Raw genomic sequence first — 20,103 nt, forward strand, 5'->3', positions numbered from 1 at the left:
GTTACCAGTATCAAAGAAAACCTACTTATGCTTAGTATTATGAAAATGGCATACAGCGCACACTATATGGTGATCTCTTACGACAATACCTATCTAATGTTATCTCTGGACTATTCTCTCACTGCACAAGAACAATCCACCACCACCACCACTGGGAGAGACTTTATACAGTCAAGTTAGACGTTATATGCAGAGGGTAACTGTAATTCATGTTCGATTCTACCTATGATGTTATATGCCACCGTAGGGGGATAAGATAGCTGAAGTCATCTTGATATTTAGATCTGCTTTTAGCTCAGGGTCTTTTAAAGCAGAATAATCACTAACATTCATGGGACTGCGCTCATTCTACAACAAGTTTCCTGTTTTTACCCTAACTTTTATTGTTGTTTAATGATGTATGTTTTCCCCCTTACCGTGCTTATTTTTCTTTTTAAATTATGTTATTGGGAGGGAAATGCTATATCTCATAGAACTGCTAGTCATTCACATATCCTGATCTTGGTGATCTAGTTTATTTCTTTTACAAGTTTTATTATACTTTTTTTTATGGGTGTTTATTTTATGGGTAATCTTACTATGTTCTAAATGGTTTGGATCATATTTGCATGCCATGCTTAATATTTTGGTTCTGGTTTCTATGTTACTCTTTCGTAAGCTACCCATACTTGAGTTACCCTAGATCATTTTCTGCCTGATGCTAACAGAAGCAGCACTCCATCCCACAATTATGGAATTGTATAGAGAATACCTAACTAGCCTTGCACACTCTGAGATAGCTCTAACACTATGGTATTGCAATTGTTGTACAATTACATCATAGATATGTATAGAAGCATATTTCTGGGTCAATCTGGAGATGGTGTCATACAGGCATGAAACTAGACTGCAAGGCTATAACATGTTTTGATATAACCTGTAGTTGCATTACCTATCTTAACTTATATAAGTGTATAGTTCAGTGTGACTTTCCTCCCCTATGCCGTGATATTTCCTGTAGCTTGCAAATGTTTTGGCAGGAGTTATATAGCTAGGCTCAATTTGTTTATCAGTATATGTGTGTGTTCTGTTTATTCATTATTATAGCATGGGAGCTATCTCCATGTATACCTATCACAGTTTAAATTGCCTTCTGTGTAATTGCACTATCTCAATCATACATCTTGCACGTTCAGAGGAGTTTAGTCTTAAGCTCATATATTTATTTTAGCCGCAGATACTATTATCTCTTGACTCATAAGCCTTGACCATGCTTAACTCAGTAATATGTATTGCTTAGCCCCTTCTTGCTTGATAATTTATCCTCTTAAGAAATATACTATACTCAAAAGCCCGCCATGTCATACTCACACATAGTATAAGCTTACAGCTTCATTAGACCCCAGCAGAGGTTATGATAATATAGATATCTCCTTAGCTATACCATGTGTCATCTTAATTTCCTTCAGCTAACTCTCTCAATTTTTAATTATATGTAGTAGTTAGGGCTCAATTAACAATGAGAGGTAGGTGCTGCTTATATTATATATGCTACATGAGACTGCAAAAGCCCCCCCCCCCTGTTAGTATCCCCTTTGGCTATTTCCCTTACATCCACATGCCCTAGTTTTCATATCTTAGAGATGTTCTCCAAGAGTATACTCAAAAGTTCTGAGATCCTACTCCATTCCATTTCACATCGCCCTGTAATTTATATTTTTAAGACAAATTATCTAGCTCCGCCCCCCCTTCCCTTCCCCTCTCCCTTCTCCCCCCCATTATGAGCGGCTCTTGCCCGCTGCATCCCTTATCCCCCTATATAAGCAGGCCTACGGGAGACCTGATAATTGCCAGTTCCCTTCCTCTCACTATTTCCAGAGTATAGAATACCCCTTCTTTGAGAGTAGGGACCACTAGTTACCTGTATTATAAAACTGAGACTTCATTTTTACATGCCCCAGTCACACATGTTTTGATCTCACTGTGTCCATACTGTATTTAAGGTCATAAAAGTTGGTGCTATAATTTACGTTAAATGTCATCTCTCTGTTCTCAACCTCGATATCTTCCATATCTTTGACTCCTATTATTATATAAATATTGAAACTCTATTGTCTAGATAATATCTTACCAAATCCTATATTAGCACACCAATGTCTTATGTACCTCTCATATGTGATCTGTAACAGTTATTTTTCTTTTTGTATTTGTCTTGTGCTGGAACACACTCCCTTCTCTGTTACTTTTATCCATTGTCTCAATAAAAAATTACTTTAAAAAAAAAAAAAAAAAAAAAAAAAAATACATATTTCATCAACCCTCTTGTTTGATTTATCTCTTCTACTGTTACACCCCTACTTTATTTCAGCACAATTTTTACTGCATGGAGAAACAACAATCTACTGTAAGCATGAAGTGGAGTCTGTAATGTGCATAATATACAAGGAGTTTTATACATAAATGTCTATGCACTTAAACAAATCCCTTGTTGTAATGTGTTATATATTTTCCAGTGGGGCTCATGTTGTTTTGGATGATGAGACTGATATGGGATATGTTGAAGATGGAACCCCATGTGGTCCCTCCATGATGTGCATAGACAGGAAGTGCCTACCAATTCAGTCACTTAACATCAGCAGCTGCCCCTTGGGTACCAATGGAAAAATGTGTTCTGGACATGGGGTGAGTATTTCTGTAATACAAAGACATTTCTTATTTTATGCAGGAAAAAATAATCACTGATGAAAAACCTTTAATAAATGATAACATATTATGGGCCATATTACAAGTGGAGCTGCATTTAACGCTTCCGCCCAAGTGCTAACTCCACTAGAAGTAAGCTTTTAGAGCGCATAGGGTAGCGATCATATTACAAGTTGAAAGTAAACCGTTTTCACTCATGTGCTAATCTGATGAGCGTAAAAAGCAAAACTTAGAATATCATGACCACGATAACGTATTCCCCCATGAAAGTCAATGGAGCAAAAAAAGTGGTAAAAAAACCTAATACCTTACTCGCGTGCTAATCCGATTGCATATTCTTAAGTGTGCTAACCCGACATGAAAATATGAATATTTCACATTCCAATTTTCTTCACATAGCAGAAAATGTTAAATTTATTCATAAATACATATTTCTATATATATACAGTATATATATATATATATATATATATATATATATATATATATATATATAATGTTTTATGCACAAATATATATTTATACCTCTATATATATATATATATATATATATATATATATATATATATATATATATATATATATATATATATTATATATATATATATATATATATATATATATACTGTATATATATATATACACATACATGATTATATGCATATCTATTTAAATACTTACGGCTAGATTTAGAGTTCTGTGGCCAAAGGGGTGCGTTAGCTACGCGTGCTTTTTCCCCCCGCACCTTTTAAATACCGCTGGTATTTAGAGTTCACAGAATGGCTGCGTTTTCAGTGCGTTAGGCTCCAAAAAGGGAGCATAGAGCATAATTTAACGCCACTCCAACTCTCGATACCAGCGGTGCTTACGGACGCGGCCAGCTTAAAAAACGTGCTCGTGCACGATTCCCCCATAGAAAACAATGGGGCAGTTTGAGCTGAAAAAAAACCTAACACCTGCAAAAAAGCAGCGTTCAGCTCCTAACGCAGCCCCATTGTTTTCTATGGGGAAACACTTCCTACGTCTGCACCTAACACTCTAACATGAACCCGAGTCTAAACACCCCTAACCTTACACTTATTAACCCCTAATCTGCTGCCCCCGCTATCGCTGACACCTGCATATTATTATTAACCCCTAATCTGCCGCTCCGTATACCGCCGCAACATACATTATAGTTATGTACCCCTAATCTGCTGCCCATAACACCGCCGACCCCTATATTATATTTATTAACCCCTAATCTGCCACCCACAACGTCGCCGCCAGCTACCTACAATAATTAACCCCTAATCTGCCGATCGGAGTTCACCGCTACTATAATAAAGTTATTAACCCCTAAAGCTAAATCTAACCCTAACACTAACACACCCCTAAGTTAAATATAATTTTTATCTAACAAAATAAATTAACTCTTATTATATAAATTATTCCTATTTAAAGCTAAATACTTACCTGTAAAATAAACCCTAATATAGCTACAATATAAATTATAATTATATTGTAGCTATTTTAGGATTAATATTTATTTTACAGGCAACTTTGTAATTATTTTAACCAGGTACAATAGCTATTAAATAGTTAATAACTATTTAATAGCTACCTAGTTAAAATAATTACAAAATTACCTGTAAAATAAATCCTAACCTAAGTTACAATTAAACCTAACACTACACTATCAATAAATAAATTAAATAAACTACCTACAATTACCTACAATTAAACCTAACACTACACTATCAATAAATTAATTAAATAAAATACCTACAAATAACTACAATTAAATAAACTAACTAAAGTACAAAAAATAAAAAAGAACTAAGCTACAAAAAATAATTTTTTTTTACAAACATTAGAAAAATATTACAACAATGTTAAACTAATTACACCTACTCTAAGCCCCCTAATAAAATAACAAAGACCCCCAAAATAAAAAAATGCCCTACCCTATTCTAAATTAAAAAAGTTCAAAGCTCTTTTACCTTACCAGCCCTGAAAAGGGCCATTTGCGGGGCATGCCCCAAAGAATTCAGCTCTTTTGCCTGTAAAAAAAAACATACAATACCCCCCCCAACATTACAACCCACCACCCACATACCCCTAATCTAACCCAAACCCCCCTTAAATAAACCTAACACTAAGCCCCTGAAGATCTTCCTACCTTATCTTCACCATGCCAGGTTCACCGATCCATCCTCGGAAGTCTTGATCCAAGCCTCGGAAGTGTTGATCCAAGCCCAAGCGGGGGCTGAAGAGTGACGTCCATCCTCCGGCTGAAGTCTTGATCCAAGCGGGCAGAAGAGGACATCCGGACCGGCAAACATCTTCTTCCAAGCCGCATCTTCTATGTTCTTCAATCCGATGACGACCGGCTGATCTTCAAGACCTCCAGCGCGGATCCATCCATCTTCACCGACGACTTCCCGACGAATGACGGTTCCTTTAAGGGACGTCATCCAAGATGGCGTCCCTCGAATTCCGATTGGCTGATAGGATTCTATCAGCCACTCGGAATTAAGGTTGGAAAATTCTGATTGGCTGATGGAATCAGCCAATCAGAATCAAGTTCAATCCGATTGGCTGATCCAATCAGCCAATCAGATTGAGCTCGCATTCTATTGGCTGTTCCGATCAAGACTTCCGAGGACGGATCGGTGAACCTGGCATGATGAAGATAAGGTAGGAAGATCTTCAGGTGCTTAGTGTTAGGTTTATTTAAGGGGGGTTTGGGCTAGATTAGGGGTATGTGGGTGGTGGGTTGTAATGTTGGGGCGGTATTGTATGTTTTTTTTACAGGCAAAATAGCTGAATTATTTGGGGCATACCCCGCAAATGGCCCTTTTCAGGGCTGGTAAGGTAAAAGAGCTTTGAACTTTTTTAATTTAGAATAGGGTAGGGCATTTTTTTATTTTGGGGGTCTTTGTTATTTTATTAGGGGGCTTAGAGTAGGTGTAATTAGTTTAACATTGTTGTAATATTTTTCTAATGTTTGTAAATATTTTTTTATTTTTTGTAACTTAGTTCTTTTTTATTTTTTGTACTTTAGTTAGTTTATTTAATTGTAGTTATTTGTAGGTATTTTATTTAATTAATTTATTGATAGTGTAGTGTTAGGTTTAATTGTAGGTAATAGTAGGTAGTTTATTTAATTTATTTATTGATAGTGTAGTGTTAGGTTTAATTGTAACTTAGGTTAGGATTTAATTTACAGGTAATTTTGTAATTATTTTAACTAGGTAACTATTAAATAGTTATTAACTATTTAATAGCTATTGTACCTGGTTTAAATAATTACAAAGTTGCCTGTAAAATAAATATTAAACCTAAAATAGCTACAATATAATTATAATTTATATTGTAGCTATATTAGGGTTTATTTTACAGGTAAGTATTTAGCTTTAAATAGGAATAATTTAGATAATAAGAGTTAATTTATTTTGTTAAATTTAAATTATATTTAACTTAGGGGGTGTTAGTGTTAGATTTAGCTTTAGGGGTTAAAAAATTTATTAGAATAGCGGTGAGCTCCGGTCGGCAGATTAGGGGTTAATGTTTGAAGTTAGGTGTCGGCGATGTTAGGGAGGGCAGATTAGGGGTTAATACTATTTATTATAGGGTTATTGAGGCGGGAGTGAGGCGGATTAGGGGTTAATAACTTTATTATAGTAGCAGTGCGGTCCGCTCGGCAGATTAGGGGTTAATAAGTGTAGGTAGGTGGCGGCGACGTTGGGGGGGGCAGATTAGGGGTTAATAAATATAATATAGGGGTCGGCGGTATTAGGGGCAGCAGATTAGGGGTACATAGGGATAATTTAGCTGGCGGCGGTGTACGGAGCGGCAGATTAGGGGGTTAAATAATTTAATAGAGTGGCAGCTATGTGGGGGGACCTCGGTTTAGGGGTGCATAGGTAGTTTATTGGTGTTAGTGTACTTTAGAGCACAGTAGTTAAGAGCTTTATAAACCGACGTTAGCCCAGAAAGCTCTTAACTCCTGTTTTTTTTCTGCGGGTGGAGTTTTGTCGTTAGTTTTCTAACGCTCACTTCAGCCACGACTCTAAATACCAGCGTTAGAAAGATCCCATTGAAAAGATAGGATACGCAAATGGCGTAAGGGGATCTGCGGTATGGAAAAGTCGCGGCTGTAAAGTGAGCGTTAGACCCTTTCCTGACTGACTCCAAATACCAGAGGGCGGTAAAAACCAACGTTAGGAGCCTCTAACGCTGGTTTTGAGGGCTACCGCCCAACTCTAAATCTAGCCGATAATGTTTTATGTTACAGTAAGTTGAATATTGAAACATTGTTTCATTATAAATGTTTTATTACATAATATGGAAGATAACTTGCATAATGACAAGTTTTACTTAAAAGATAAGACCCTATTATTCCAGAGATGTAACTGAAGATTTGAACTTGAACTTTATATAGACTCCCAAAGAACCATGGTTCTGGGAAAAAAGGGACAGAGAATCACTCAATCCGAGATTTCGGGTTTGCTGCCCTATTCTTGGGATTATGCTCTGAATTGTTTGGTTTTTTCATAGTTGGACAATATTTCAAAAAGCTCATTGTAAAGGCAATAAGTTGAATGTTACATGAATACTTGTTGTTGTTTCACCATAAATCTTGTTGAATCAAAAATAATAAAAAATATTTTAACATAAAAATACATAGGACATATTCTGCTATGTGAAGAACATTGGAATTTGAAATATTTACCGTAAATACACAGTATAACACTTTATTAAATATGAATATTGCATAAATATGCTTTTACATGTTCTCCTCTACTTTAATGCAAAGGTCTCCAATGCACTTATATATATGTGTATACATATATATTTATATGTTTATATGTGTATATTTGTCTGTAAATACATATATACACATATAAATATATAAATACATCTGTACACACATATAAACACACACACACACATATATATATATATATATATATATATATATATATATACATATATTATATGTATGTTCCTCAATGTCCTTTGCCCGATTTCTTTTTCTAACAACTGAGACCTCATATCTTTGAGCCCTTATAACTTTGTTGTTTATTTATTTATTTTTTTAGATAGTGTTATTATGAGTGTAACTGTACTTTCTAATACATTTTTGATGTGTTTTGTGACACTCTTTTGTTTCGCAAAACAGTTAACCAGCTAGGACTTGCTATCCTGACAAGCATTAACTTTAATTGGGCTCAAGGAATAGCGTTTAATTTCAAATTGCAATATGAGCAAAAACTGACATGCACAAGCACACGCGATAAACCCCTTTTAGCTTGCGCGTAACTGTTAGTTCTCCACTCGTAATCTGGCCTTATATTTTATTCAAATGTCATTTTTCAACTTTCCATACCACTTTCCATTTACCGTCTATCAGCTTTCATTCAGGTGTACCTGTATTTAGTATGCCTAGAGGTGCTTCAATAGACAATTACCTAGGGGTGCTTCGCCATGTTTTGCATATACGTCTTCTTATCTTAGTCTCTATACACTGCACTGCAAAGGTTTTCTCCTTATAACATACTAATTGCTGCACTGTAACAGCTAAATCCTTTTTTATGGACCCTTCAATACATTACATCAAGTACTAGGACCATTGGACACATTACAGAAACAAATGCATAATAAAAATAAACTCTGAATTTTAAGTAGGTAACACTTTATTTTTTCTGTAAAAATGTTTTAAATTTTCCTTCCATTTCCCTGTCCCCCTCTATCATGTGACAGCCAACAGTCAACCACAGATTCATTTATGTATATACTGCAAACTCTTGCACATGCTCTTGCACAAACTCTTGCACAAGTGTGCATATAAAAACAGTGTGCACAATTTGATAATGGAAGTAAATTGGAAAGTTGTTTAAAATTGCATGCTCTATCTGAATCATGAAAAATTTGACTTTACTGTCACTTTAAATGCAGACTAATCATTTAAAGTATGCAGTGGCGGCTGGTGAATTTTTTGGATGGTGGTGCACAAGACCCCGCCCCTATGAGAAAGCCACGGCCCTTTGAAAAAAACACACCCCTTTTAAAAAGCCACACCCCTTTGAGGAAGCCACGCCCCTCAAATGGCCCCACCCATTTGAACCAGCAGTGTTTTTGGTCATCGTCTTCTTGAAATATCCAGCCCCTGGGGTAACTTCAACTAAAGTTTGTGACTGATTCCTCAACATTATTCTCAAGTATCTGCTGATATTGAGTGGAATCCATGAGACCCTCAAAAAGATTCCCAGTACAGGTCTTTGGAGGAGGTCTGCGGGCTGTTTTTGACCGTTCTCACTATCCTTTGCCTTTGCCTCTCTGATATTTTACTTGGCCTGCCACTTCTGGCCTTAACAAGAACTGTGCCTGTGGTCTTCCATATCCTCACCATGCATTGCTCACTATGTTCCTCACAGTGGACACTGACATCTTAAATCTATGCAATAGCTTTTTGTAGCCTTCCTCTAAACCATGATGTTGAACAATCTTTGTTTTTAGGTCATTTGAGAGTTGTTTTGAGGCCCCCATGTTGCCACTCTTCAGAGGAGAGTCATAGAGAACAACTTGCAATTGGCCACCTTAAAACCTTTTCTCATGATTGGATACACCTGTCTATAAAGTTTAAGGCTTAATGGGCTCACCAAACCAATTTTGTCTTCCAATTAATCAGTGCTAGGTAGTTACAGGTATTCAAATCAACAAAATAACAAGGGTGCCCAAATGTATGCACCTGTCTAATTTTGTTTTGATGCATATTGCACATTTTCTGTTAATCCAATAAACCTCATTTCACTACTGAATTTTTACTGTGTCCTTCATTTATTTGATAGATCAAAATGAAATTACTGATCCAAACAGCCAATTATTTATAACTGAAAATCATGGAAATTGTCAGGGGTGCCTAAACTTTTGCATACAACTGTGTATGGTTTCATGCACAAACTGTATTAAAGTAATGTACTCAGATATGAAATATATTTTTATGAAATGTAACATCAATTATATATAAATACTATGCTCCAATACAGCTCCCAGGCAGGATATATCTAAAAAATATACAAAGGGAACATTTGTTAAAGTTTAAGCTTCAAAAGATTCTTTACTTCATCGCTTAATGAGATTAGATCTCTACAAACAAGATAACCATGTTACCTCTCTGGGGTGACATAGAAACAATTCTGTACTTTAGTTCAGATATGCTCTGATTAGAATCTTCAGTAAAGTAAGTAATTATCACTTGTATGATATACAAATGATGGGACTAACAATACTTTTGAAGGTCTGAATCCACATATACGTCTGGAAAGGTTTTCTAGCTCAGAATCGATGCAAGCATATAGAAGACAAAATTTCATATGAAATGACTTGTACCTAATTTTCATATAGTTTTATATACTCCTATACTTTATTAAGGAATGACTTCAAATATGGAATATATTTATATTAAAGTGGGATTAAAGGAAATATAAATATCGTACAGAATTCTAATTAAATGCAATTTAATATCAGAATATGAAATGATTAATTAATTGAATTCAAATAGTTAATAGTATAGCTGATTATTAGTATCATACTAACTAAGTATTAAATTACAATCCTTTTAAGTCTCCCAATATTTAATCAATCATCGCATTCATCATGTCCTCGAAGTGAAAGCTCAAATGCGCTGGAAAATAGAATACAATTCATAATTTGAAAAGAACATAACGATTTGTGGTTACTTGATCATTGTGTTTTTTAACATTCAAACAATATGCACTGACAAGTTGTTGGCGAATATCAATCCTTCATAGCAAATTAAACTCTAATGGGGAGTATAAATGTGATTGGTAGCAATTATTTATATTTTTGGAGTTAAATTTGATAAATCGGCTACATCATAACTCACCCAACTTGAATCACCACTTTGTTTTTCAAACAGGAGACAATAAAAACAAGATCCTGTTTGCAAAATGACTATCAAGTTAATCTCTTAAGATATTATCAGTAGGAAGTATATATATATATTTACAATATTTAATATTATGACCAGGTCTAATATTTAAATTAATATACAAGAATCCATACTCTTCAGTATACCCATGTCTAGTCTTAAAATATACATGCTCAGTTAAATTATATAATAACATATATATTAACCAAATGATTAATTAAAGCTGCGAAATAATAAGTATATTGAATGTACATTTATGAAAATATATTCCTGGATTTAAAGAACCTTCCACTTTATAGAGAAATAAAACCACATTTCAATTACTGTTGCCCCAGCCCCCAGTGTTCGATATTAGGCAATGCAGCAAAAGGCTGTGGCAACATTTAGATAAATACACCAACATTTTACTTTCTACAAAAAAAAGATTATTTCTATTACACTAGTGCTTAATAATTTACTTCAAAGGTAAACATTAAAACAATGTTGATAACTCAAGTACAAGTTTTGTAAATTAAGTCAATCTTTTTTTTGAGGCAAATAAATCAATAACATTTTCGTTGAATTTAGCAATGTCATTTATCAATTGTTTTTCAATTGTGAGCATGGCTAGAGTGGTCAGTCTTTCCTCAGTCATGGTGCTCCTTAGAAATGTCTTAACTCGTTTTAAAGTTGAGAAACATCTCTCAGCCTCAGCAGTTGTCACGGGAATAGTTGAAATAATTTGCAACAGTTTGTAAGTCTCCGTGAAAGTACTGTCCACGTTATTTTCTATTACAAACTGTAGAAGACTAATGGCACCATTCATATTTCTGAAATCTGGTCTTCTGTAAATTACTCCTAGTTCAGTTTTCAGGCGATCTTTCTGTAATATGTGATAAACAGCTGATGTTTGGTCAAGAAGCTGATTGGGAAAAATTTTCTTGTAATCCGCAAATTTTCTGCTTGGAGGAGAGAAACAGCCGAGTAGTGAGTTATAAAAGAAAATCTATCTTTTACTTGATTCGTGATAACATCGCATATCTCTTTAGCTGCCACAGTCTGAGTAATGTGAATATTTTCTCTCTTCCTTTTCCGAGATGTTTCCTCTGTTTCTGATATCGTCATGGTCACTGTGTCCATTCTATTCCTTTCGTTTTCCATTGTCTGCTGGAAAGTGTTAACATGTTTTCGAATAAGTGCCGCATCTGTTAGTGTTTTCTGAAGTTGGTTGTATAACACATCTACATGTGGCATAATATTGTGAAAAACTGTAAGCCAAAACACAAATACCGAGTCTTGTAACATACGCCGAATAGCCCCTGCTTGATTTATAGCTATTTCTTTTTTTGATGTTGACTCTATTTTTTCCATGCATTCAATTAACTGTTCCCTGTTTTCAAAAACTGTATTGACGGTTCGACTCTTGAAATTCCACCTGGTGGCTGAACCATGAGGTATCCTTCTTCTAACAGTTTCATCTAGAATAGCTATCCTTTGTGGCGAGTTATTAAAAAAGTTAGCAACGTCACTTAGGTTTGAAAAAAATACTCGAACTTGTTGATTCTGACTGCTTGCTTGGCTGACAATTAAATTGAGCTGATGTGCGTAGCAATGCACAAAATGTGCATTCTTGTAGGTACGTTTAATTATAGCCTGAACACCTGCATGCTGACCACTCATCACGCTTTCACCATCGTAACTCTGGGATATCAGTTTCTCTGGGTTGTCTACAACTTTTTCCAAAGTAGCTTGAATACACGTAGCTATAGATTCTGCATCATGTCCAGCTGGATTAGTGAATTCCCAGAATCTCTCAACCGGTTGTCCGTTACCTATAATGTATCTAAAAACAACAACCAATTGGAAGGCAGATGAAACATCAGTAGTTTCATCTGCTATCACTGCTACAAAACTTTTATTTGAGATTTCCTTCTTTATTTGGTTCTGGCAAACAGTAAGCATACAGTCTAATAAATCATTTTGAATTTCTTTTGACGTTCCTTTAAAAACAGTGGCACTAGCGAGATGTTCTTTTAGAGATGCATCAAGCTCTGCTGAGAAGTTTATAAGACCTCTGAAAATGCCTGGATTTTATGAATCATCGCGTTCGTCATGTCCTTGAAGTGCAAGCTCAAATGCGCCGCAAAATAAAATACAATTAATTATTTTTGAAAGAACATAACGATTTTTCGTTACTTGCTCATTATGTTTATTAATATTCAAACGATATGCACTGTCAAGTTGTTACCGAATATCAACCCTTCCTAGCAAATTAAACTCTAATGGGGAGTTTAAATGTGATTGGGAGCAATTATGTTTATTTGTTTTTTTACTTAAATGTGATAAATCGGCGACACCATAACTCACCCAGCTTGAATCCCCACTTTGTTTTGCAAACAGGAGACAATAAAAACAAAAGAGCCTGTTAGATAATTCACAGCCACAAATCCATGGATATTTATCATATACCTCGGGTTTGAATTCTCTTTTGTAATCTCTAGTTTTACATTTTATCACCTGGGTAAGGTTAAGCATAGGTGTTGGCCTGAGCATTTTAATTTCAATTTTTCTTTCAATGGGCAACGTTGAAAAATGTAATTGCTTTAGCTCAGACACACTAATTTTACTAAGTGCCATCTTAACTGTTAGTTTACACACAAAGAACAGTCATTTGCTTTTATAAAATATATAACTTGTAGGTAGGTAGCTCTGCAGCTGTTATAAAATATACAACTAGAACTAATAGGTAAGTAGTTGTGCGGTTGTTATCTAATATATAACTTGTATGTAAGTAGTTCTGCAGCTGTTAGAAAATATACAACTAGAAGTAATAGTTAAATAGTTTTGCGGTCCTTATCTAATATATAACTTGAAGGTAGGTAGCTCTGCAGCTGTTAGAAAATATACAACTGAACTTGAAGTAATAGTTTAATAGTTTTGCGGTTGTTAACTAATATATAACGTGTAGGTAAGTAACTCTGCAGCTGTTAGAAAATATACAACTTGAAGTAATAGTTTAATAGTTTTGCGGTTGTTATCTAATATATAACTTGTAGGTAGGTAGCTCTGCAGCTGTTAGAAAATATACAAATGAACTTGAAGTAATAGTTTAATAGTTTTGCGGTTGTTATCTAATATATAACTTGTAGGTAGGTAGCTCTGCAGCTGTTAGAAAATATACAACTTGAAGTAATAGTTTAATAGTTTTGCGATTGTTATCTAATATATAACTTGTAGGTAGGTAGCTCTGCAGCTGTTAGAAAATATACAACTAGAAGTAATAGTTAAATAGTTTTGCGGTTGTTAGCTAATAAATAACTTGTAGGTAGGTAGCTCTGCAGCTGTTATAAAATATACAACTGAACTTGAAGTAATAGTTTAATAGTTTTGCGGTTGTTATCTAATATATAACTTGTAGGTAGGTAGCTCTGCAGCTGTTAGAAAATATACAACTTGAAGTAATAGTTTAATAGTTTTGCGGTTGTTATCTAATATATACTTGTAGGTAGGTAGCTCTGCAGCTGTTAGAAAATATACAACTGAACTTGAAGTAATAGTTTAATAGTTTTGCGGATGTTATCTAATATATAACTTGTAGGTAGGTAGCTCTGCAGCTGTTAGAAAATATACAACTGAACTTGAAGTAATAGTTTAATAGTTTTGCGGTTGTTATCTAATATATAACTTGTAGGTAGGTAGCTCTGCAGCTGTTAGAAAATATAAAACTGAACTTGAAGTAATAGTTTAATAGTTTTGCGGTTGTTATCTAATATATAACGTGTAGGTAGGTAGCTCTGCAGCTGTCAGAAAATATACAACTTGAAGTAATAGTTTAATAGCTTTGCAGTTATCTAATATATAACTTTTAGGTAGGTAGCTCTGCAGCTGTTAGAAAATATACAACTTGAAGTAATAGTTTAATAGTTTTGCGGTTGTTATCTATTATATAACTTGTAGGTAGGTAGCTCTGCAGCTGTTAGAAAATATACAACTGAATTTAAAGTAATAGTTTAATAGTTTTGCGGTTGTTATCTAATATATAACTTGTAGGTAGGTAGCTCTGCAGCTGTTAGAAAATATAAAACTTGAAGTAATAGTTTAATAGTTTTGCGATTGTTATCTAATATATAACTTGTAGGTAGGTAGCTCTGCAGCTGTTAGAAAATATACAACTCAACTTGAAGTAATAGTTTAATAGTTTTGCGGTTGTTATCTAATATATAACTTGTAGGTAGGTAGCTCTGCAGCTGTTAGAAAATATACAACTTGAAGTAATAGTTTAATAGTTTTGCGGTTGTTATCTAATATATAACTTGTAGGTAGGTAGCTCTGCAGCTGTTAGAAAATATACAACTGAACTTGAAGTAATAGTTTAATAGTTTTGCGGTTGTTATCTAATATATAACTTGTAGGTAGGTAGCTCTGCAGCTGTTAGAAAATATACAACTGAACTTGAAGTAATAGTTTAATAGTTTTGCGGTTGTTATCTAATATATAACGTGTAGGTAGGTAGCTCTGCAGCTGTTAGAATATATACAACTTGAAGTAATAGTTTAATAGTTTTGCGGTTGTTATCTAATATATAACTTGTAGGTAGGTAGCTCTGCAGCTGTTAGAAAATATACAACTGAACTAGAAGTAAAAGTTTAATAGTTTTGTGGTTGTTATCTAATATATAACTTGTAGGTAGGTAGCTCTACAGCTGTTAGAAAATATACAACTGAACTTGAAGTAATAGTCTAATAGTTTTGCAGTTGTTATCTAATATATAACTTGTAGGTAGGTAGCTCTGCAGCTGTTAGAAAATATAAAACTTGAAGTAATAGTTTAATAGTTTTGCAGTTGTTATCTAATATATAACTTGTAGGTAGGTAGCTCTGCAGCTGTTAGAAAATATACAACTTGAAGTAATAGTTTAATAGTTTTGCGGTTGTTATCTAATATATAACTTGTAGGTAGGTAGCTCTGCAGCTGTTAGAAAATATAAAACTTGAAGTAATAGTTTAATAGTTTTGCGATTGTTATCTAATATATAACTTGTAGGTAGGTAGCTCTGCAGCTGTTAGAAAATATACAACTAGAAGTAATAGTCTAATAGTTTTGCGGTTGTTATCTAATAAATAACTTGTAGGTAGGTAGCTCTGCAGCTGTTATAAAATATACAACTGAACTTGAAGTAATAGTTTAATAGTTTTGCGGTTGTTATCTAATATATAACTTGTAGGTAGGTAGCTCTGCAGCTGTTAGAAAATATACAACTTGAAGTAATAGTTTAATAGTTTTGCGGTTGTTATCTAATATATAACTTGTAGGTAGGTAGCTCTGCAGCTGTTAGAAAATATACAACTGAACTTGAAGTAATAGTTTAATAGTTTTGCGGTTGTTATCTAATATATAACTTGTAGGTAGGTAGCTCTGCAGCTGTTAGAAAATATACAACTGAACTTGAAGTAATAGTTTAATAGTTTTGTGGTTGTTATCTAATATATAACGTGTAGGTAGGTAGCTCTGCAGCTGTTAGAAAATATACAACTTGAAGTAATAGTTTAATAGTTTTGCAGTTATTATCTAATATATAACTTGTAGGTAGATAGCTCTGCAGCTGTTAGAAAATATACAACTGAACTAGAAGTAAAAGTTTAATAGTTTTGTGGTTGTTATCTAATATATAACTTGTAGGTAGGTAGCTCTGCAGCTGTTAGAAAATATACAACTGAACTTGAAGTAATAGTCTAATAGTTTTGCGGTTGTTATCTAATATATAACTTGTTGGTAGGTAGCTCTGCAGCTGTTAGAAAATATACAACTGAACTTGAAGTAATAGTTTAATAGTTTTGCAGTTGTTATCTAATATATAACTTGTAGGTAGGTAGCTCTGCAGCTGTTAGAAAATATAAAACTTGAAGTAATAGTTTAATAGTTTTGAAGTTGTTATCTAATATATAACTTGTAGGTAGGTAGCTCTGCAGCTGTTAGAAAATATACAACTAGAAGTAATAGTTAAATAGTTTTGCGGTTGTTATCTAATAAATAACTTGTAGGTAGGTAACTCTGCAGCTGTTAGAAAATATACAACTTGAAGTAATAGTTTAATAGTTTTGCGGTTGTTATCTAATATATAACTTGTAGGTAGGTAGCTCTGCAGCTGTTAGAAAATATACAACTAGAACTAGTAGGTAATCTTATAATAATTATAATAATATAGCTCACTAGAGATAAAATATAAAATGGTAAATATGCAGGTTTACTGCCTAATTTTAGTATTAGCTCAGCAGCAGCCAGCAGCACAGCAGTTAACTGCTTTTTTAAATAAAATAAAAAATTACCTTTTTTTGCAAAACTTCTAATTGCAATCTGCTAATAAATTAATCTACTACGATCGGATGGGGGTGGCAGTCTGGCAGAGACAGTGCACGCAGCACATCAGCCTGAGGAGAGGAGTGGCTAACCCAGATCATGAGGTGGTGCAGTGGACAGGACTGTGACGTCACGTCAGCGAGCTGTCAGTCAGTGTTTCAGGCTCAGCTCAGAGCAAAATCCTGTTATGCGCTCTGTCTGAGTCACTGAGAGTGTCACCCGGTCCTAGCTCCTGCCTCCTCCTGCTGCATCCTACTCCTCAGAGCTGCGCCTGCAAGTTAGTTAAGGGCAGGCTTGTTATTTTTAATAATAAATAAGTGTGTCAATAAAATAATATAATAAAATAATAAAATTTAATAAAAAAATATATTTTATTCAAAACATTTTGTAAATTTATTTTTTCTCATTTTTTTTTTCTCATTTTTTTTTTCTCATTTTTTTTTTCCTCATTTTTTTTCCTCCTTGCCCCTGGCTGGGGGTTGACGTGCGACAGTGCACATATGGAGGAGCCTCCACTGAAAGTATGTAATAATACTTTACACATAGATGTAAGCAGTGTGGATGTTACTTTTATCCATTGTATTTTGTAGCCTTTTATCTGTATGCCTGTCTGTTTGTCTCTATAAATAAGTGTAAAGTTCAATAAAGAGTTAAAAGTGCTTTACATGCAATTTTTATATTTACACCTTGTTCAATTTCTGAATTATCTTTTAGATCCAAGCCAGTTCTGTTGGTCTGAGAGTACGAGACACCAAGGGGCCCATTTATCAAGCTCCAGATGGAGCTTGAGGGCCAGTGTTTCTGTCGAGCCTGCTGACTCGCCAGAAACAGCAGTTATGAAGCAGCGGTCTAAAGACCGCTGCTCCATAACCCTGTCCACCTGCTCTGAGCAGACGGACAGAGATCACCACAATTCAACCAGATCGAGTACGATCGGGTTGATTGACACCTCCCTGCTGGTGGCCAATTTGCAGCTAATCTGCAGGGGGCGACGTTGCACCAGCAGCTCACAAGAGCTGCTGAATACGGAGAGTGTATTGCTGTCCGCATTCAGCGAGGTCTGGTGGACCTGATCCACACTGTCGGATCAGGTCCGCCAGACGTTTGATAAATATCCCCCATAAAGTGTTTTTTGGTGTAGCGCTCTGTATCATCTTATTGTCACCTATTTTCATTACAGGTTTGTAGCAATGAAGCCACATGCATTTGCAGTTACACCTGGGCAGGAACAGATTGCAGTATCTATGACCCAAAGAAGGAGACCAACAACAAAAAGGATGATTTACCCAAGGGTTTGTGCTATTTCATTTTCCATGAGCTGTATTGGTATTACATGAGATGTTTTGAGGATTAGAAGAGCACTGGGGTGTTGGCAAATGGGAATGTCTATAAGAAGGGACTTGAAGTATTAGCACTCACTATAATGTCTGATTTATTAGGGATGGGACTTTTTTGAACATGCACCCCAGTAGGGTCAATCACTTTAAGAAACAATGGGAGAAGTGAGACAGCTGTAATCAAGTGACAGAGAAAAATATTGAAGAAAATATAATCCAAATATTTCACCAATTTTTAAGTAAATGGTTGATAGGTCTGGGTATGGGATTTGGATGCCGTGATCTGTCTTCTTTGTCTCCCATTTGATGCACATAAAATCAACAACATTTACTTACTTTGCTTTAGTAGGGGAGGAGGTAATTAGATGCATTTTAATATTTATAGGGTTAACTGCAATTCACTTAATATGCAGAGATATGATAGCAATAATGTTTGTTGTTAATCTGTAATAATTGCCTTTAAATTATGTGTCACCTATTCCAATCCATCATTGAACCATTCCAATCAATTTAAAAACAAAAAACAATCACTTTTAAAAGGGACTTTTGGACTTTTCTTATTTAAAAGATCTGACCTCTTGAAAATCAGTTTCCTTTCAAATATCATATCTAGGCTGTTCTAATGACTACTTTTCAATGTTAAATTTTTGCACATGTCCACTATACATGTTAAGAAACATTCACCTAGATTACGAGTTTTGCGTTCATGTTTTAATGCTAAAAAAATGGCCATTTTAGCGTTATAACAGCAATGCAGCCATTACGAGTCTTGTCGGTATAGCTGTACCGCAAGCATTTTAGCCTGTAATGCAACGTCAGTCCTGCACTCAAATAAATTATGTTTTTGCATGGGATTTGCATAGCGCTGCCATTACAAGTTTTGCAGTGAGGCTACAAAGCTTCCGTTGCACCCTATACCGACACAATCCGTTCCGCAATCTGAGACCAGTAGTTATGAGTTTTGCGACACAAAACTGTTACACAAAACTCCCCCTAAACCGAGGCCCTCTCGCATCGCAAATACTATATTAAACTTATTAAACCCTAATCTGCCGCTCCCAACATCGCCGCCACTAATAAAATTTATTAACCCCTATTCCGCCACTCCCCGACATCGTCACCACTATACTAAAGTTATTAACCCCTATTCACCCACACCCCAACATCGCCCACACTATAATAAAGATATTAACCCCTATTCCGTCGCTCTATGACATAGCTGCCACTAAATAAAGTTATTAACCCTTAAACCTCTGGCCTCCCACATCACTGCCACTAAATAAACCTATTAACCTCTAAACCGCCAGCCCCTCACATCACAAAAAGTTAAATAAAACTATTAACCCCTAAACTAACAACCCCCTAACAATAAATTAAAATTACAAGATCCATATCTTAGAATAAATAAAAACTTACCTGTGAAATTAAAAAAACCTAAGTTTAAACTATAAATTAAACTAACATTACTATTATACTAAAATTAAAATAACTATCAATTAAAAAAATTAAATTACTCATTAAAAAAAACTAACACCACTAAAAAAATTAAATCAGCCAATAGAATTTCAGTAGCTCTCATCCTATTGGCTGATTTGAATTTAAAAAATCAAATCAGCCAATAGGAATGCAAGAGACACCATTTTGAAAAGACTCTCTTGCATTGAAGATTCAGTATACGGCAACAGCCATATGAAGAGGATGCTTCGCGCCGGATGTCTTCAGGATGGACCCTCTCCGCGCCGCTGGGATGAAGATAGAAGACGCCGTCTGGATGGATGAAGACCTTGTCATCTGGATGAAGACTTCTCA

The 20,103-nt window shown here is 34.8% G+C and overlaps 1 protein-coding gene across 1 annotated transcript in view; it reads left to right on the plus strand.

Moving 5' to 3' along the window:
* ADAM23 (ADAM metallopeptidase domain 23) overlaps positions 1-20,103 on the plus strand; it is a 292,223-nt gene that overhangs the window by 246,364 nt on the left and 25,756 nt on the right. Inside the window, exons 23-24 of the mRNA XM_053698649.1 lie at positions 2,493-2,661; positions 18,138-18,249. Of these exons, the coding sequence (XP_053554624.1) occupies positions 2,493-2,661; positions 18,138-18,249 (281 nt within the window). The remainder of the gene's footprint in view (positions 1-2,492; positions 2,662-18,137; positions 18,250-20,103) is intronic.

The sequence above is a fragment of the Bombina bombina genome, chromosome 1, assembly GCF_027579735.1.
Source record: "Bombina bombina isolate aBomBom1 chromosome 1, aBomBom1.pri, whole genome shotgun sequence".
Classification (NCBI taxonomy): domain Eukaryota; kingdom Metazoa; phylum Chordata; class Amphibia; order Anura; family Bombinatoridae; genus Bombina; species Bombina bombina.